Source organism: Solanum lycopersicum, chromosome 5, assembly GCF_036512215.1.
Source record: "Solanum lycopersicum chromosome 5, SLM_r2.1".
In the NCBI taxonomy this organism is placed as follows: Eukaryota; Viridiplantae; Streptophyta; class Magnoliopsida; order Solanales; family Solanaceae; genus Solanum; species Solanum lycopersicum.
The window spans coordinates 37,907,546-37,928,783 of record NC_090804.1 but is presented as its reverse complement, the minus strand read 5'-3'; the positions used below and the strand labels follow the sequence as shown (position 1 = coordinate 37,928,783).

The following is a 21,238-nucleotide window of genomic DNA, read 5'->3' as shown; positions in this document are numbered from 1 at the left end:
CAGGGTATCAAACAACCAGAACGGTTGTGCAGGACGGACCGTCGTGAAGATGAAGGTCCGTCACAGATGTCCATTTGGGAACACTTGGGAAAAAAATGAGAGACCCTTAGAAACAGGGTCTCTCACAACCGGAACGGTTGTGTAGGACGGACCGTCGTGAGTACGAGGGTCCGTCACATGTGTCCGTTAGGACAGGGTGCTAGGGATTTTGCAACGGACCCTACACTGGTCCGTCGTGGATACGACGGTCTGTCATCGGGGTCTTGTTCTGAATAACAGTAACAGAACTTAGGGTAACCTATGCATCCCCGATGAACCTATATCAAACTTGTAGTGTTTTGTACCTACATTTGTTTATCCCAACTACCTAGGAAACTAGCAATGCAAAGGCACCTATGTCTAGGGTTGTAAACATGGAAATTTCAAACATTTTGAACCTAGGTTAGACAGAATCTAATAAAGGAAACAACATACGACGAAGAACTAAGCTAATACTAACTAATAAAAAAATTCAAGATAAATGAGTAGAAATTAGAGACACATACCTTAGAAATGGAGAAAAACAAATGGACAGGTACTCGGTTGCCAAGAAGACACCCACAGCAGCAGCTCCGACTAGTAGGTTATAACTTTTAGGGCTATGGAGAATTGTGTGGAGGCAATGATCGAGGGAGAGAATGTCGAAGTTGAAAAGGGAGGGGGAGAGGAATAGTGAAGTAATGGGGTGAAATGAGGGGTTGGGGAGTTTAAATGGTGAAAGTTTATAATAAACTCCAACCGGGTCGGGTCGGGTATGCCTCATTAATCACGCGATGATTCCCAAATGACGGTCTGTCGTGGTTGTGACGACCCGTCGTTGGTTCCGTCTTGTATGCCCTAGTTTGAAAATAATAGAAAAACGTACCTGGTCTGACGGATGAATACGACGGTCCATTGCGGGTGCAACAGTCCTTCAATGTGTCCGTCAGTGACTGTTGTAGAGTAATTTTTCTGCAGAATTTCCTTCTAATGTGCCTGCAAATTTAAAAACCCATTAGTAGAAAAATGCTACCATTACTAAAAAGACGATAAGTTATGGATTGCCTCCCAACAAGCGCCTGATTTAATGTCGTAGCACGACTGGGGACACTTGATTACTCAGGCTTCATAAAGATGGTATGCCTCGATCACTTCATTCACCGATTCAGCATGTCTGAAATTGATTTTTATGCGTTGTTCATTCACCTTGAACCGCACACCCTCCTTAGTTTCCAACTCAATTGCTCCATGAGGGAATAGTTGGGTAACCAGGTAAGGACCAGTCCATTTGGACTTGAGCTTGCCCGGAAACAAGCACAACTTGGAATTGAATAAAATCACCAAATCCCGTCCATTTGGACTTGAGCTTTCTCTGAAACAAGCACAACCTGTAATTGAATAAAATCACCAAATCCCCGACCATAAACTCTTGCTTTTCAATTTTGTTGTCATGGTATTTCTTCATATTTTCTTTGTATAGTGCTAAGATTTCATAGGCTTTAAGGTGAAATTCATCGAGTTCATTCAACCCATTTAACCGTTGCTCTGTAGCTTCGCTCCAATCCAGTTTTAACTTCTCCATAGCCCAAATGGCTTTATGCTCTAACTCAACCGGAAGATGACAAGCTTTCCCATATACAAGTTGGTACGGAGACATACCTATGGGAGTCTTATATGTTGTCTGGTAGGCCCAAAGAGCATCATCAAGCCTCCTTAACCAATCTGTTCTACTAGCGTTCACTTTTTTTGACAATATCTGTTTTATCTCCCGATTCGACACTTCAACTTGACCACTAGTTTGAGGGTGGTAAGGATTGGACACATTATGGCGAACCCCGTATTTCTCCAATAACCCCTTGAACAATCTGTTGCAGAAGTGGGAGCCTCCATCACTAATAATGTCCCTTGGGGTGCCAAAACAAAGAATATATTCTTTTTCAAGAATGCATTGACTCACTTCCCTTCATTGTTTGCGAGGGCTATGGCTTCGACCCATTTAGATACATAATCAACTGCTACTAAAATGTACTTCATTCCAGGAGAACTCACGATAGGGCCCATAAAGTCAATACCCCAAACATCAAATAACTCAATCACAAGAATGGGGTTTAGAGGGAGCTCTTGCTTTCTTGAAATACCACCATCTCGTTGGCATCTGTCACATGCTTTAGCAAACCCTTGAGTATCTTGATGAAGAGTTGGCCAATGAGTCATACTCTTTAATGCAATTGCTATCAAAGTTCATTATCACTGCCGCTAATGCTTCTACACCTAGACGTTCTTCTATTTGTGTCTCAGATGTCTCACCCATGTTGTAGGATATAGCAGATACCGATTGCAGCTCACCGCTCTGCCTCATGAACCTACAAATATTAAAGGTCACTTCCTCATTGTTCAACCGAAATTTCATCTGCCCCATTTCCATGTCTACTAAGGCTCTTCCCGTAGCAAGGAATGCTCTCCCAAGAATAATGGGCACTTCAAAATCGACTTCGCAATCAAGAATAACAAAATCTGCTGGAAATATGAATGACTCCACATTTACTAGCACATAGTGGAGTATCCCTATAGGCCGTTTTACTGTTCCATCAGCCATTAGTAGCCGCATCGCAGTGGGCTTTGGCTGACCCAAACCCAACTTCTTGTGAATCGAGAGGGGCATGAGATTTATGCTTGCCCCCAGATCACATAATGCTTTCACAAAATATAATAGCCCGATTGTACAAGAAATAGTGAACGCACCCGGATCTTCTTTCTTTTGGACCAGAGATCTTGTAGCAATAGCACTACAATGTTGCATTATATCATCATCCTCAAAAGTGACCGATCTTTTCTTTGTGACCAGATCTTTCATAAACTTGGCGTAATCGGGCATTTGTTCTAAAGCTTCTACCAAAGGGACATTGATAGAAAGTTTCTTCAACATTGTTATAAAACGCCAATATTTACCATCCTCGGTCTTTTTCAATAATCTTTGAGGAAATGGGGGTGGTGGCCTAGGCATGGGAGTTACCTTTTTAGGCACTTCAGCATCTTTTACAGTGTTATCCTCTAATTCACCATCAACATCTACCAGTTTATCAGTATCTTTTGTCACCTTTTTCTCATTAGACAGCATAGGTGGGTCAATAGTTTGCTTGCCACCGCGAGTAGTAATTGCCATACAATGTCCATCATTTTTCGGATTTTGGACAGTGTTGCTAGGAAGAGTGCCTGGTTGCCGTGTGTTCACAGTCGTAGATAATTGGGCCAATTGTAACTCAAGTTGCTTAATCGATATTGCATGTGTATCGACTTTTTGCCCAATACCCGCTAAATCACTCCTCAACTCTTTATTGTGCTCATCAATAACATCGAACCTTCTAATCATTTTATGCAACATATCCTCAACTAGCAACATACTACCGCCACCATCCCTAGGAGTAACTTCATTATTTTTAGGAGGAATATAGGGTCCATTCCTGTCGTTTCAATTACCATAGTTACCCCTTTTGAAGTTGTTGTCGCGATTGTAGTTTCCATCTCGGACATAATGACCCTCACGATTGTAGTTACCATAGTTCCGACCTTGGCGCCAATTCTCCTTATAAGAGCCTTAGGCACTTGGTCGGAAACCCCCCATCTGTTTATTTACTTCATACGACTCCTCCTCATAATAACACTCATCGTTTTATGGCGGTGGTTTCGACAAGAAGTTGACTACATTTATCTTTTCTGCACCCCCAATGACATGTTTTAATAACAACCCAAGCTCGGTTCTCATCTGATCCATTTCTTCCCGAATCTCATCTGTGGCTGGGTTGTGAGTGGACTGCACTGCGAAGGTGTTTCTCCCTGTATTAGACTTCCTAGTACTCCAAGCTTTGTTATTCCGGGAGATTTTCTCTAATTTTTCAGCAATCTCAGCATAAGGACACTCCGCATAAGGTCCACCTGCTATAGTGTCCAACACCGCTTTATTGTTATCATCCTGTCCCCGATAGAAGTATTCCTTCAGTGACTCATCATCTATACGGTGATTTAGAACACTTCTCAAGAATGAGGTTAATCTATCCCAAGAACTACTAACTGACTCTCCTAGTAGTGCCACAAAGTTGTTCACTCTGTCTTTGTGGTTTAGTTTCTTGGAGACCGGATAGTAGCGTGCTAAGAAAACATCTCTTAATTGGTTCCAAGTGAAGATTGAGTTGTATGGGAGCTCAGTGAACCATAATGCAGCCTCTCCCGTCGGTGATAGAGGAAACACTCTGAGCCCTGTTACATCAAGATCCAAATCAGGCCTCCCCACACAACTTTTACACATTGCCCTTACCTTAGCTATATGGGCATGTGGATCCTCAGAAGGTATCTCAGAAAACAAACCTATGGCAGTGAGCATTTGCATCAAACTACTAGTTACCATAAAGGTGTGGCCTGTGGGTAGAGGGGGCAAGACAAGTGGCCCATCCGAGTCTGCTATGTTATCATACCCTCTGTAGTATGCTTGGGGGCGTGGAACGGGATTTTGTCCCCTCTGTGGATGTTCACCCGGAGCATCGGGTAACATCTGACCATGAACATCAACCGGAGCTGGGATGTTCTGGTTCATATCATCATCATTTATTTCCAAGTTTCGATTCATATTGTGCAGTGTACGCTCTAACTCGTGATTGTAGGGAAACAAGGGTTCTCTTTCTCTCCGTGTATTTGGCATACAAGGAGGATAGTTCTGAAAAGAAATCAAAAACATTAAAACAAAGTAAAATCAAGAAAATATCAACTAAACTGTAGTAATAAGTTCAAGTTAATCTAAAAGCTAAATTCCCCGGCAGTGGCGCCAAAATTTGATACGCTCAAACTTACTTCTCAAATAAGAAGTAAAGAGGTCATGTCAAGTAAATAATCCAACTAGTGAGGTTGGGATCGTTCCCATGAGGAAAATAGTCTAGACTTAACTTCAACCTGTTATTACTATTGTTTGGTCAATGACTTCCTTGGAAAGTAAAAACAATAAAAGGGGGTTTCTATTTCTAAATGAGTGAAAATAACTAATGAACTTGAAAGAGACACTTAAAAGCTTTGAATGTTGGATTTTAATCAATTAATCAAAGTAACTAGTGTTTACGTGTTCCCCATAAGTTCATAACTTGATAATTCTAACTATAAAAATTCTTTCCTAGTATCTTGCATGCAAAGTGATAAGTTATGTATTTCTAAATCCTTGGTCCGACATCTATAAAATCTCACTCCTCACCTTGGTCCAGCTACGTGTGTTGCTATCCTAACCCTTATCCTTACCTCATATTAAGCATCGTATTCGATATTTGACTAAGTTATTACCTCGTACCAATCAATACTAGCCTATTAGATATTATACACTAAATCTATGTTAATAATTCTTTTCCTATTATCTACCTCTTGGTCCGGCAAGTAGCATTAAGGCGAGTCCTAACGTTGGCCATCCGTTAAAAATACTTCTAAGTGAAAGAATTATTAATACATGCAAGACACTATTCTAGAATTGTTATTTTTGTTTGGTTTTATCTCACTATTTGCCTATGGTTCCCACAACACTAGTTATGGAGTTTAGTTACTCACAGTCATACTCACAATATTCGAATATATTAAATAAGAATTCTTGTACTTACTTCAATGAGAAAGAGTAAAATCTGAAAGTTTGCCTAATTAATCACCAATATTCACTTGCAAGAATCTCAAAGTAATCAATAATCTCACAAAAAGTCTAATGATTATCAAGAATCTCACAATACAATGTTTACCAATACGGAGTTTAACAATCTAAGAGTCTAACTATCCGGAGGCTAACCGTCTAAGAGTCTAACTATCGGGAGTCTAACCTTCTAATAGTCTAACCTCAAAAATGAGGTTTTTCGAACTATTTATAAAAAAATAAAAACCTAATTAAACAAGGACTCTATTTGCTGGAAATCTGCCAAACTGCGGTTGGGTCGATGGACCACGCGACGGATCGTCGTGGTCAGGACGGATTGTCATGGACTCCGTTGTCCCATACTTGTGCAATTTCTTCTGCTGCTCTCTTCACCACCCTCGACGGCAGGTATGACGGACCGTCATAGGCACAATGGTCCGTCGAAGGTCTTCGTTCCAAAACACATCAACTCTTGGAATCTGGGTACTGGCATCACTTCTCTGAACTTCATGACGAACCTGCAGGAGGGACCGTCATAGACACGACAGACCGTCACAAGCTTCGTAACCCCACACTTGGTCAGACTTCCCCATCTTCCTTCAGCAGCTGCACTACGCTGCCACCTATGGACCGTCACAAGCAGGACGTACCATCATAAGCTTCGTAGGTGGTCTCTTCTTGATTTCTTCGCTCAAAATCTCCGCATTCAACTTTGGACAGACTTCCGGCAAAACAAAGAAAAACTTATATAAAAATTAGCACAAAAAGACTTTCAAACACACTAAACTTAAGGAAAAAGTATTAATTATACCGTGAAACCACGGTATATCAATTTCAAAGGTATGATGCTATTTTGCAAGAAAAGGAAGCTTAGTCCTTGGTATTTAGGCCCGTATCAAATTTTGAAGCATATTGAGAAGGTTTCCTGTGAGTTGAATTTGTCAAATGAATTGACCTTTTTTCATCCGGTGTTTCATGCTTGCGTACTTAAAAGTCTGTTGTGATCCAGTATTCATTATTCTTCTAGAATGGTTGGGAGTGGATGAGTTCCTATGAAGAGATTTCGATAGAGATATTAGACCGATAAGCCAAGAGATTGAGAAGAATAGAAATAGCTTTCGTTAAGGTTTTTATAATAATCATTTAGTCGAGGGTGGTACTTGGGAGGCTGAGATCGATATGAAGTCCCATTATCCTCCTCTCTTTCATTCTACTCCTATTCAATCTTGAGGTAATTAGTCCCTCTTGAGTTATAGTGTTTTGGGAGTGATATGTGAATTTGTGTTCCATGATATCCTTATATTGTGCATGTTCTTAATGTAATTCATTTTTAGTAAAAAAATGAGTTTTCATGATTTATGTTCCTCATGTTATTGTGCATTTAATATGATTTTATTATTTGTGTTCATGAGATATGTTGGTGAACATGCTTCGGAATGCTTTTGATAGTAATTGCATATTGACTCCATGATGCTGTGTTGAGCATTATTTTAGTTGTACAAGGTAGTTCCTCCTATGAATACAAGATATATGGAATGCCATGCATATTGGGTTGATTGATGTAGTTCCATTAATAGACTTAATAACATCACATAATAGTAATTAACACAAGAGCTAAGTCAATTGCATTATCACTAACCAATTCAACATCAATTTATCACCTAGGGTTAGGCAAATAGGGTCAATTCATGATCTCTTCCATAGAAGTAGGTCTACATAAGGACAACCCTAATTCACCAATAGTCCATAATAATAAAAAGAAATCAAGAACAATACATCAACTTTTAGAATCCAATTTGGAAGAAGCCTTTGGGGAAGGAGTCCCAAAGGTTAAGAGTTCCCATACATTATTAATCCTTAAAGATTGATGGAGAGAAAGTAAAGTACATTGCAACCTCAATCCTTTTATCTTGGTCTTTTATAGAGTCTTCTTTGGGGAGAAAGTAGAGAGAAGAAAAAGGATTTGAGTTTGGGAATTGAAGAGTGTTAATGAGTGTTAGGCCTTTTATAGTCTCTTACCTAACTAAAATAAAAACCCCTTAACCTCTAAGTAAACCCCTAACTAATTAAATGACTTCATTAAAATTGGACAGCCCATAACACACTTGACTTACGAGACCTCGACCTATGGTCCGTAGATCAGTCGACGCCCACCTTCACCCATAGTATTACACGTTCTTCGTTTGCGACACAGAGCATATTTTTGGGCCTTTGAAAAACTAATAAGGCTCCACCATCGGAGGCCATCGATGCCTCATCTCCTAGACAACGATCTGTCGTTTGGCTCATAGGTTGGCACTGTCATTTGACAGCTTTTGGTCAATTTGGAAGGGTCCTCCTTAAGGTCCCCTAAGGTGGTCCTTGGGGAATCTTACCCAGACCTTTCGACCCTAACACTCTTAATATATGTTTAACACCTTTATACCAAATTTCATTAAATTTCGACTTCTAAAACCCCATGAAACATGCCAAGGCATACTGACACCTATTTCACTAGTCTTTTGACATCATGGACGTTCCTTGACGTTTTGACTCTAAAACTTCCTAAATTGTTTATATACATTATTTTAGGCTTTAAAATGGTGTTACTAACCTTAGTTCAACATGTGAGGCTCTATATTAGATTATGGACTATCGAAGTGTTAAATAATTAGCAATGCATATGTACATATATGACTACGCATATAAAGTGTGATATTTTTATAATTATTATAACAACATTTACAAGTATGGCCTTATAATTTTCCAATAAAAATCACCAAAATAATGTATTTACACCCCTCCGCCCTCAAATATATTTAAGACTCCCTCAAATTTATAATTGGCAAAAAATAATTCTCCGTTGTAAAACCATACTTTCTCTCCTTCTAATTACCACCACAAAAATTCTCCGTTGTAACTTTATCAATGTTTGCTTGTAACTTCCTCAATCGAGGAATTCCATATCTGCCACAATAATAACCTCACCAATTAAAGACAACACTTATTGTTTGTAGAAGAACATGTGTAGAAATTGTTGTTTTCTTTTTTCTGGAAATGGAGAGAAAATAAGGTTTCTCCTGGATGCTATAGGAAGAGGTGGTGCATAGGTTAGTTGGGGAGGCCAAGAGTCAAGGGTTCGGTGGTCCATAACGATTTTACTTTAGAGGATGAAGAACAGTAATATTTATCTCATTTCAGAAACTTCATCTCAGGTAGGGTTTCAGTCGTTTTTATAAGTTTTAGAAATATCTGAAATTTCTGCACTGTTACACCCTTCAATGATAGTGTATTTGTTTGTGATAGTAATTATTCTCTATGTTCTTTACTTGGAGAATTTGAACATTCAGTCAAATTTCTACCAAAAGTTTAACACATTTTTCAGATTTATATATGAATTGTTCAATAATCTCTATTTTGAAACACGAGAGTTTAGACCTGAGTGTATGTATATGTCTTTTTGAGAAGTTGACCTGTGCTATGTGTATAAATGCATGAATATGTGCTAAAAAATTGTTCTAAGTTTGACTGCTTGTATCCCTCTATTCACACAAAATCTTAGGAAGAATCTGTAAATCAACAATTAGTCTTGCAGCTTTTAATACCAGTTTCTTTCATATTTACTATCATTTTATTATGTTGATGTTATTGAATAAATTTCGTTTGCATTTGATTCTGAAAGTGATAGTAAAACATTTTAAACTAAGCCCAGCAAAGAGTCCATTGACTTCAAGGAACATAAGTGAGTTGATCACATTCTTGCTTCTCTATTACGGAAGGTGAATGTAATTCCTCAACATTGGAACTTGAATGGACTGCATTGAGCTTTGTTACAAACATAAATACATCAATCTTTTCCAATACTTTTTAAAGTATGAGGTTGTCAATTATAAGCTAAGGATCTTCATTTGAGTTCTGAAGTAATCATCCAAGAAAATTCTGAAATCTGATTTGCACTGTTAGTCTTCATTAATGGAGAATTTTTTTTCACAATTCAAATGACCTTGCTTAAAAACTAAGAACTCTTATTTCTACTTTTGCAACTGCAATTAGTTCTAGAGAAGTATTCTTTGCAACCTTCTTATGTTTTTGTGCTTGTACATGTAAAGGCTAATCTTTTATACGTTGTTTTTATTATAATTAGCAAATGCATCCATATGTATGTGTCTTTTTCTCTAATTATTGGAGTTAGAACCGAAGTTCCAAATGAGGCATGCTACCAATTATCTTTGTGATGAAGTGTGTGTACGTTATAGCTAAATTTTGTTACACAATATTTGCATTTGTTCTTTTGGTGATGGAGACATTTTAATAGGAGACCAGGAAATTAGAATTTGCAGAACTGCTACAAAATATATTTTTTTTCATGTCTATGATTGTTATGGCAGTATTGTTCTTATTGGTGGATTTTCAATGTCATGTACATATAATTCTCGTTATGACGGTTTCATGAGATGCTTGACTCGTAACTACTGTTTTCCTATATTTGATGTTCATAGAAGTGCTTGTTATATTCAAAGATAAAGTATCAATTATTTATTATGATGTAAGTGGCTTTGTTGTTGTAGAGGTGCTTGATATAGAAATACAAGGTCTCCCTTAATGATGTCATTGTCTTCAGGTTGCTCTTATCAAGCTTCTCTTATCTTTTTTTCCCTGTTGACTCTTGTAATTAGACTACATATTGTTGAAAGATTTTTTTTTATTCACTAATCTAATGAGAGTGGCTTGAGTGACTTGTCTGAATGTTATCATGGTTGGTTACTTGTGATTTTATTGGTAGACCTTTAAAGTGTACAAATACCGTAGAACTGTTTGCCATAAATATAGGTATTGATAAGGTAAAGGTGATGATATGTTGAGTCTTCCAATAGTGAAATTTTTTTTGTAGTACACACCGAGTATCTTAGATTATGAAGATACAAAGTGACAGAAGGTGCAGGTGCATAAAGGCAACATGTTTTTTAGACTCCTAGCAATCTAATCTCTCACACTTTCCTCAGAGGTTAATTCAAAATAAACTCACCTAGAAAATTCATTCAAATGCCAAGTCAAGTGAAAGTCAGAGAGGATATACAATGTGAACCTTAGGAAAAACATATAATTTCTCCAGTGATATAATAGTTTGTGAACAGAAGACTTACTGAAGCAAAAATTGATGACCCAAATGGTTGATCTGCCAGAACATAGATTTGACTATCATAATATATAAGCATCTATCGGCATAAGTAAAAGAAGTAGGTGTAAGATGATTAACCTACAGATATATCAGCTTTTGGTTTAGTCATATGCTCTATTTTTCAAGCCTGAAATCATTAAAGAGACTGAGTTTCAAGTCTGAGTTCTCGGTGCTTGTTGTTCACCTAATGGTATTCAGGTATAACATATGTTCTTGTTCATACATGCATTTTTTTTAATTAGCTAAATTGAGATAGGAGTAAGGTTTGCTTACACTCTCTTATATTGGGTATGTTGTTGTTGTTATATTAACTAGTGGTATGTTTAATTTTACAAAATTCTAAAAGGAGAATGTGATGTGGCATAAATGTTTTGTTCTATAGGATCATAACAAATACTTAAGATATTTATGCCTTTCAATACAATCAAAGTGGATGTTTGTGTCTTTAAATCTATGCATAGGATGGTGAGGAAGGCTACTCTTTTGTCTCTTATCTAGTCTTTAGTCTCTAAATAGAATAATTCCAATTTGGTTTTATGTTGAATTGGGTTGTGCATATGCAAGTCAACCTAAAATGTAAATCACATATAGGTAAAATCTCAAAACTCACCAGAATTTTCCTTGTCTGAATTTGCGCGACTGGAGCTTGTTATTATATGGAAACTTTGTCCTATCTGATACAATCTTTCCTGAATGAACAACTTCCCAAGATCATGTTTAGGAAGAGAAGAGAGGAAAACTATGTGTAGGAAGAGAGGAATAAGTTTAAGTGTTTGTTGTTCTACAAGTAAAGTACTCCCTTCGTCCCATTTTATGTGGCACCATTTCCTTTTTGGTCAGACCCAAAAATAATGTTACATTTCCTTGTATGGTATGTATTTAAAGGTATAATTTCCCTTTTACCCTTATTGGTCCCACTTAATTTTCTAATACATTTATGAGGAGAGAAAAAAATAAGTCTTGTTTTGGAGGTCAATTCGGTAAACATTTCAAAGTCTTCGTTATTTCTTAAACACCGTGCCAGGTCAAATGTTGCCACATAAAATGGGATGGAGTATGATTTAAGCGTAGTAGCAGAAAAGAAAAAAAATCAATAAATAAGCTAGGTTCAGGGGTTACAAATAAAGTGAACAACTATTGAAATTCATTTTAAAGATTGCTACGTTGAGTCTGATATTCAGTCTTTCAACAAAAAGTGAGTGCAAGATGTGTAAATATCGTAAAACTCCCGGTCAGTTTCAAGTACAATGTTTCTTTACATTGAAATGGATCTCCTGACTAACATTAAGTAAAATCATGCATATATAACACAAAAAGATAAACTTAAAAAACCTACTCATAAATTTAGAAAGTTAACCGAAAAAGGGTTATCTAGGATTTAAAGAAAATGAGAAGGTTCATCTTAGGTTTCCTAATAAGAGAGTATATATTTGGTACACAATTTCTGAAGAACAAATAAATCAAAGTTTTTGTAGTCATTACGCTACTACTTTATGGATTTTTTCATTCTGCCTATTGGTTATCATCATTTACTTTGAGATGAGTTAATTTTTACGAGATAGAAGCATTGTTTTACCACACTTTTACGAGTTAAAATTGATTGATTTCTATCTAATTATTAAATTAGTTTCTTTTTTTTGTGTAGGAGAATACGGGTGAATGGTGATGTAATTGAAAATGGTGGAAGAATGTAAATTTGATCAATAGATGTGCATGCCAAAGAATTTAGATAATTAGGATGTTTATCTTTAATGTTACAATATGAATACTTTCACTTCAATTTGTCAAGTTGATTGTTAGCGTCTTTTCACTCATAATGTTTTATTAGTATGCTTGGTACCTGTCTAAGTGAAGTCCATTGCAGGTATATACAAATTTGATCATTTTTAAATATTTATTAGCTAATTTAGATTTTCTTATCATCAAAATATGTTACAGTTTATTGAGTCTTATCATCAAAATATGTTACAGTTTGTTGAGATTGGAATAACGATGAAATGATATATAAAAATGTGATATTTTACCCAGAAAGTTAGAATATAATAAGCAAAGGTTACCTTTCACAAATTTGGAAGCCAAGTTTTTTAAAATGTGGCTTAAATGACAAGCCACACTTTATACCTGTAGCTTTATGATGGGAAACTGTTGCTTAATGGCGTGTGAAAAGTGTAGTATTTGTTATGTAATAGGCCACATTTTTTATGCGTGACAGTTATAGTGACGCTAGAAAAGTGTTGCCTTAGATCAAAGGTTACGCCTCTTTTGATCCACCCATGAAAGTGTTGCCCAAAGTCAAAGTGTATGGCCTTTGACCAAAGACCACACTTTTTGACAGTTTAGGCCACACTTTAATTGGGGTGAATTAATGCATAAATCGTTTTAGTGACGAAACAAATTAAGGAAATAAAACTTCTGGACGTGACCTAGAACTACGAGGGTGACTGGTGGACTATAGCTCGACGTACAGCGCACAGATCCCTTCTGTAGCCCAATACATAAAATTATTATACATGAGCTGGAACCTTGACCTCCCAGATACGAATGGTCAAAGTGTTGACCTACGATTCATGGGTCCCTTTCATGGCTCCACAGTTAGAACTTTTTTATCACGTACTGGAACTCCAAACTCTCTAATCCATCGATGAATGTGTCGGATGGCCCATGGGTTGACATGTGCTACGTCACTTGCCTCCTTTGATCAAGACTTAGTCAGAATTACCTGATGATCATTCTATGCCTACCTACACTACACTGGGAGTGGACCTATGGTTCGTATGTCAACTTTGTGGGTGGCTCCTTCTGCTGAGTTCTAGTTGTTCTTCACTCTCGACCTCGTCCAATCCTATTTCCTGTAAATATAACACAATATATAATATTTTTAATACAAAATGTCCCTACAAACACACAACTCTTAAATGAAATGTCACATCCCGAAACCATAGTAACAACCCTAAAAATGGCTATGTTAAATAATTCTTAATGTGTCTAGAATGCCTGCGATTAGATCGGGTTCACATGGATTGATGCGCGTAGAACCAGACATCTATACCTTGTGGCATCCAAGCCAACTAACTCGGGGATTTCGTTGAGCGAGGAAAGTTTGGGTCCAGCCATATAGGGCTCCTGAATATGAAGATTTACCCGGATGAGTCTTTATTAGACTTAAAAAGGGGAAATCCTAAGTTTGGAGGGTCTAGGGGTAAAATGGTCTTTTTCAAGGCTAAGAGTAGTATCATAATTACCCTAAATATGTAATTAATTATTTGATTAATAAGGTGGAGGGGCAATTTGGGTGGAGAGGGCCGAAAATTTGCCTTTGAACTGAAGACTTGCTCCACCCGGGTTTGAACTCAGGTGAAAGCAATGATTTAAATTCTTTTTATTTAAATTGGTAACTAATTTAATTAATTAATATTTATTGGCTGATTTAAAATAAAGGGAAATCAGTTTCTTATTATTTAACTAAACCTTACTTGAGTAAGTCCTAAATTAAACTCCTAAACCTAAGAAAATTCTCCTAACTCACGTCTATCTCTCAACACACGATCATTGTCTCTTCTCTTTCATGTTATCTCTTCCTAAATAATTACATGAAGAGAAAATTGACCAAATTTCTTTACACTTGAATAACTCACGCGAAAATATAAGAAAACAAACGCTAATCAACACGTTAGGCAAAGATAGGGTTTGTCCGTCGAATTGGTGTTGAAGTTGAGGGGATTTGGACGTCATCTTTGGAGAAAGTTTTGGGCAGAAAGTCAAAGTTTGAACGTCAAAAAGGTACGGGTTCTCTTCTCTCTTGGTCCCTTTCCCAAGAGACCCCTGAGGTTTAGACGAATCTATTCCAAAAACTAGGGTTGTTCCTCGTTACATGTCCTTATGACTAGCTCCCATCGAATCATAGGTTGGGTATGTTTGCTGGTAGTAATTAGGGATGTAATGTGTTTTCATGATGATTATTTTAATGTGTGTATCTTTAGAATTATGTGAATATTAAGAATGTTGTCCGACATTAAGTGAAAAATGGTGTCTGCAATGTGTAGCCGTGATATACACTCTTGGATTCAAGTTCAAAAATGACATGTTTATAGTTGTATTTCATGTGCAGAAACTTGCTTAAATCATGATGTTCATAAGTGATGTAAAAATGGTGATTTGAGTGCACACTAATAGTCAAATGAATCCATGAAAATGAACTTAAAGAACTCACTAAAAACTACTTAAAATGTCAAAACATTTAATGTGAAAGAGGTGACAAACTATGTTGTAAAACTTTCCCGCATCTTGTTTATGAGTTTCAGCCAACCTTAGGTGATTATCATGCTATGTAAAAATGAATTAAAATATGTGAGTCCACTGAGAATCGATCCCGTGACCTCACCATGTTAAAAGTCATTGAAATAATGTGAAAAAAAGGAAGTGTTGCATGCGGGATTCGAACCCATGTGCCTTGATCTTAATATGAAATTAAAAAAAAATTAGGTAATGAGAGGAATGGGATTCGAACCCACCACCTCTCAATCATATTTAAGGAGTAATAAAAAGAAAAGTAAAAGGTTGAGTTGTGTGGGAATTGAACCCACGACCTATAAACAGAACCAAGGAAAAATTAAAGAGAAAAAAATTAAAGTGGGGTTGTGGGGGATCAAACCCACACTCCCTCGGACAAAAGGAGAGAAATTAAAGAGAAGAAAATAAAAATAAAATTAGGTTGTGGTGGTTCGATCCCACATCCTCTCAGTCCCAATGAGTGAAAAATGAAGAAAGAAATTAAGGAAAAATAAAACGAAGGCGTTCAGGCTCGACCTTGGGTCCCCAAGCCGTGTAGATCAAACAAAAATAAATAAAAATGTAAGTGTTGTCCAAGTGATTCGAAATCGGGTTCCCTTGCCCCAGTTCCGTATGGATACATAAGTCATACGTCAATTATATGTTCAAAAATAATGTTGCCTAATTAGATTGAAACCGAGATCTTGGCATATATACAAGATGCATAATTCTTTTACCACATGATCTTAGGAATATAATGAATTACTTAAACGAACTATAAATGAAGCCTCATGGCTTCTATGTATAGACCCATAAGTTTAGCATATGTTTAAAAGTAAGTGAACCTACGATGTTTATACTGAAATGATGAAATAAACAATGAAAAGATGAAACCATAGAAGGGTTAAGTAAGAGTGTGAAAAACACTAAATTACCAAGTGCATTGACATATGATGAAATGCACAACGAAATGATGAAATTTTAGAAGGGTTAAGTAAGAGTGTGAGACACAGTAAATGGCCAAGTGAATTGACATATGATGAAATGAACATTCACGTAATAAGGTGTGGGTTATGAAGAGCAAATGTGCTAAAGATAATGAGTGTTGTGATGATATGATAAGAGGCTAATGTAAAAGATTAGAGCAATCACAAATGATCCTAAATTAATGTTACCAAAACGTACTCACCTATGAGAGTATAAAGTTAATAAAGAGACCGGTCTCTAAGAACACTCTAATGAAAGTATTGAGAATAATACACTTAATACTAATGATGAAATGAGAAATAATCTATTGAGCAATGATGTCCTCATACTAGAACCCAGCTTCCGTGACGTATGAGTTGAATGTAATGGAACTTTATACTGAGCACCGATAGACTAACTATGAGTGGTGATGCCTTCTTTTTGGAAGGGCAGATGTTCACGTAACTCTCATGAGATGAGACTGTCCGTCTTTTCCGGGTATGGGTCTCCTGATATCTCCTAGTCTTCGAAACTATACTGCCAATACAGAGATCTGGTGGGGTTCAATTCCCATGTACGCTAGCATGTTTTGGGTCACTTTGGCTGGTGATTCCACCTCTTTTCGGTGTGGGGGAGACACTGGATTTCATAATGCTCACATGATCTATGTCGGTTGAAGTTAAAGTTCCCAATGAATAAATGAGTCCATCCTCAAATGATGCACATAATGAAATGAAAGATACCAAAACTGTTAGGTTAGGATAATATCAGAGCACTAGGTTAAATTCCGAGGATAATAAGTTCACATCAACCACATTGAGTAGTTTCTAAGTCATTGTAGTGAAGGGCACCACTATCCTGAATTAGAGACACATGATGGATGCGTAAGAAAATTCCCTTCTTCTGAACTTAGCGTGCCTACTTATAAAGTTTTATTTCTTGGTATTAAGAGCGTATCTAAAATCAAATCTTGAGATTCAGAAAGATGAATATGACGAGAAATGCAGGCGGAGAGTTTGGAGGAGCAGTTGCTGCGGTAAATCAAGTTCCTCCCCAGGCTCCAGCTGCTGGAATGGAGATGCATGTTATCCCAACTGGGTTGACAGAGGGATAAGTGAGGACCACCTTGGTACAGATGGCCCAAGCCATCACATTACAAGATCAGGCTATGACAGCCCAGGCGGAGTAAGGAGGTGTTTCCAGGGAGAACACACCTTCCAGCACCATGGCTAGCAGGTTAAGGGACTTCATGAGGGTGAATCCTCCCGTTTACACTGGATCTTAGATTGCTGAGAATCTCGAGGAGGAATGTAGGGCATCTATGTTGCATGATAGCATGGACCATTCCAGGCTTATGGTCCATGTCCAACAAGGGGAGGAAAGCAGGAAGAGGAAGCATACTAGGGTAGGGAACAAGTGAAGGCAAGCTGAGAAGAATTTTTCAAGGAAGAGTAGTATTGAAATGAAGGATAAGCCCAGATTTAAGAAAGGACTCTCCATTCAAGGGGAGTTAGTTCATCCAAGGGTATACTCGTTCCTTTCTAACTCCTTTACTTGCTTTCACTTTTGATATATGGTCTGAAGTTCTGCATAATCCTATAGTCGTTAGTACATGTAGGAGAAAATGTAAGAACTGATAGAGTATACAAGGATTGCCCAATAGTTGTATGTGGTAAGACTATATGTGCACATTTGGTTGAGTTATCCATCCATGATTTTGATGTTATTCTTGGTATGGACTGGCTTCATAGTTGTTATGCTTGTATGGATGTTCGTAATAGGGTTGTAAGATTTCATTTCCCTAATGAAGAAAACTAGTCTGGAAGGGGTACAACTGGAGTCGTCCTAATTCCTTGATTTTGAACCTTAAGGCCAATAAAATGATGTCCACGGGATTATTGTGTAATCTTGTAAGTGTTAATTATTAAGATCATGACATTTCTGCCATAGACTCAGTGCCTGTAGTGAATGAGTTCCAAGATGTATTTCCTGATGATTTGCGTGGAGTTCCTCCACCCCGAGAGATTTCCCCCCCCCCCCCCCCCCCCCGAGAGATTGACCTTTGTATCAACTTAGAACTCGTACGACACCAATTTCAATCCCTCTTTATAGAATGTCTTATGCTGAACTCAAAGAGTTGGAGATACATTTAAAAGATCTCATTGATAAGGGTTTCATTCAGTTGAGTATATCCCCTTAGGGCGCTCCAATGTTATTTATGAAAAAGAAAGATGGAACCCTTAGAATGTGTATCGATTATCGATAGCTCCATAAAGTCACTATCAAGAATAAGTATCCACTTCCCAGAATAGATTACTTGTTTGACAACTCCAGGGGTCTAGTTTTTTCTTGAAGATTGATCTTCTTCGTTCAGGGTAACATTAGCTCATGGTTAGGGATGGAGATATACCAAAGATAGACTTTCGTACCCATTATGGTCATTATAAGTTCCTAGTTATGTCATTTGATCTCACGAATTCACCTGCTGCATTTATAGATCTCATGAACAGGGTCTTCCGTGAATATCTTGACTCCTTCGTCATAAAATTCATTGATGACATTCTCATCTACTCTAAGGCCATGGAAGAGCATGAACGACATTTGAGACTAACCTTGCAGGTACTTAGAAAACACTTGTTGTATGCCAAATTCAGCAAGTGTGAATTCTGGCTTATATTCGTGACCTTCTTAGGTCATGTTGTGTCCGGCAAAGGTGTGGAGGTAGATCTCAGGAAGACTAAAGCTGTTATGAACAAGCCAAAACCTCCTACTCCCACAGATATTCGTAGCTTCTTGGGATTGGCTGGTTATTATCGCAAGTAGGTTTTTGTTCCATTGCTGCCTCACTGACATCTTGGACCAAGAAGAAGTCCAAGTATGAATGGACTGAGGCTTGTGAGAAGAGTTTCTAAGAGCTCAAGGATAGAGTCACTTCAGCCCAAGTTCTTACTTTTCCTATGTTTGGTGAGATTACATTGTGTAATATGATGCATCTAGGGTTGGTTTGGGTTGTGTTCTTATGCAGGATGGTAAAGTGATAGCTTATGTGTCCAGATAGCTCAAGGTTTATGAAAAGAGTTATTCCACTCATGACCTGGAGTAGGCAGTTATGGTGTTTGCAATGAAGCCGTGGAGGCACTACATGTATGGGGTTAATGTTGATGTGTTCACAGGCCACAAGAGTCTCCAGTACGTGTTCACACAGAGGGAGTTGAATCTACGTCAACGGAGATTGTTACAGCTATTGAAGTACTATGACATGAATGTCCACTACCATCTAGGTAAGGCTAATATTGTAGCTGATGGTTTGAGAAGGATGAGCATCGGAAGTACAATTGACGTTGAGGATGAGAAGAAGGAGTTGACGAAAGATATGCATAGACTGGATAGACTGGGTGTGTGGTTACATGACTCTACTAGTAGGGTTGTTTCAGTTCATCCTAGTTATGAATCATCATTAGTCGTTGAACTCAAAGAGGGTCAGCATCTTGATGTTATGTTGATGGAGCTGAAGGACTCAGCGTTGGTTAAGATGAATGAGTCTTTTTCTTTGGGAGATGATGGCATACTTAGGTACTTGGACAGGTTATGTGTACCAGATGTGGATTATTTGCGGAGCAGGATCATTGAAGAGGCCCATGGTTCCAGATATTCCATACATCCAGGTTCCACCAAGATGCATCATGATCATAAGCAGATCTATTGGTGGGATGGCATGAAAAAGGACATTGCAGAATACGTGGCCAAATTTCCTAATAGTTAACAGGTCAAGGAGGAACATCTTAAGCCTGGCGGTCTTAGTCATATGATCAAGGTTTTGATGTTGATGTTGGTCTTCCGAAGACTAGGAGACAACATGAATCCATATGGGTTATTGTGGACAGGATGACTAAGTCTTCCCACTTTATCCTTGTGAAGTCTACTTATAGTGTCGAGTATTATGCGAGACTCTACATTTGATGAGATTTTGAGATGGCATGGGATTCCTTTGTCTATCATTTCAGATAGAGGAACTCAATTCACTTCACATTTCTGGAGATCCTTCCAGAAGATATTAGGCACACATGTGAAGCTTAGTACTGCCTTTCACCCTCAGAATGATGTGAAAGAATAGAGAACCATTCAGACATTGGAGGATATGTTGAGGGCGTGTGTGATTTACTTCAGGGGTTGTTGGGACGACCATCTACCTTTGATAGATTTCTCGTATAATAATATCTATCACTCCAGGATTGGGATTGCACCGTTTGAGACAGTATATGGTAAGATATGTATGTCTCCAGCTGGGTGGTTCGAGGTTGGAGAGTCATCCATCTTTGGTCCAGAGATCATTCATGAGGCCTTAGAGAAGGTTAGGGTGATTAGGGATAGGATGGCTACTGTTTACAGTCGGAAGAAATCCTATGCAGACAACAAGAAACGACCCTTAGAGTTTGATGCTGGTGACCAGGTCTATTTGAAGAGATCACATATTAAGGGGCTGATGAGGTTTTGCAGGAAAAGGAAGTTGAATTCGAGGTATGTTGGGCCATATGAGATCCTACAACGTGTGGGTGAGGTGGCCTATGAGTTGGCATTGCCTGCGGATCTAGCTTCTGTTCATCCAGTCTTTCATGTCTCTATGTTAAAAAACAGCCTAGGTGATCCATCATCGATTTTACCTGTTGATGGTTTGGGGGTTGATGAAAAATTGTCCTATGAGGAGGTACCTGTTGAGATTTTACACAGACAGGTCAGGCGGCCTAGGAACAAGGAGGTTGCCACAATGAATGTACTGTGGAGGAATCACCTTGTTGAGGGTTCTACGTAGGAGGCCGAGGACGATATGAGATCCCGCTACCCTCATGTTTTCAGCTCTTGAGGTTAGACTTCCTACTCTTAAGTCTATGTTTCCTTATCTTTCTTTGTTGCTATTGCTTATTTGTAAATAGTATTTATATTATCATCTGACTGGCATTATGCAAGATAGTTAGTAGTGTTATTCAGGGACGAATGTTCTTAAGGGGGGGGGGGGGGGGAGGGATAATGTAACAACCCTAAAAATGGTTATGCTAAATAATGCTTAATTTGTCTAGAATGCCTACGATTAGACCGGGTTCATAGGTTTTTATGAGTGTAGAACCAGACCTCTGAACCATTGTGGCAGCCAAGTTACCTAACTCGGGGATTTAGTTGAG

General features: G+C 38.0%; 1 protein-coding gene and 1 long non-coding RNA gene across 2 annotated transcripts; both read left to right on the top strand.

Annotated features, from left to right (window-relative positions):
• Positions 1 to 8,412: 8,412 nt before the first annotated feature.
• On the top strand, positions 8,413 to 12,754 carry LOC138348577 (uncharacterized). The gene is made up of 2 exons (XR_011221314.1): positions 8,413 to 8,862; positions 12,472 to 12,754. It is a non-coding gene; the product is annotated as an uncharacterized lncRNA (long non-coding RNA).
• Positions 12,755 to 19,170: 6,416 nt separating this feature from the next.
• LOC138348797 (uncharacterized) lies at positions 19,171 to 20,871 on the top strand. Its single transcript, XM_069298377.1, has 2 exons — positions 19,171 to 19,766; positions 20,292 to 20,871. Exons 1-2 carry the CDS (start codon positions 19,171 to 19,173, stop codon positions 20,869 to 20,871), a joined length of 1,176 nt encoding a protein of 391 aa, XP_069154478.1.
• Positions 20,872 to 21,238: the final 367 nt, after the last annotated feature.

What these genes read in the sequence shown, in the direction of transcription:
- LOC138348797 (XM_069298377.1), top strand. Translation starts at nt 19,171, where the DNA reads ATGGTGTTTGCAATGAAGCCGTGGAGGCACTACATGTATGGGGTTAAT. An exon ending in GATCATAAGCAGATCTATTG is followed by an intron (nt 19,767 to 20,291) that starts GTGGGATGGCAT and finishes CTATCACTCCAG; the next exon opens with GATTGGGATTGCACCGTTTG.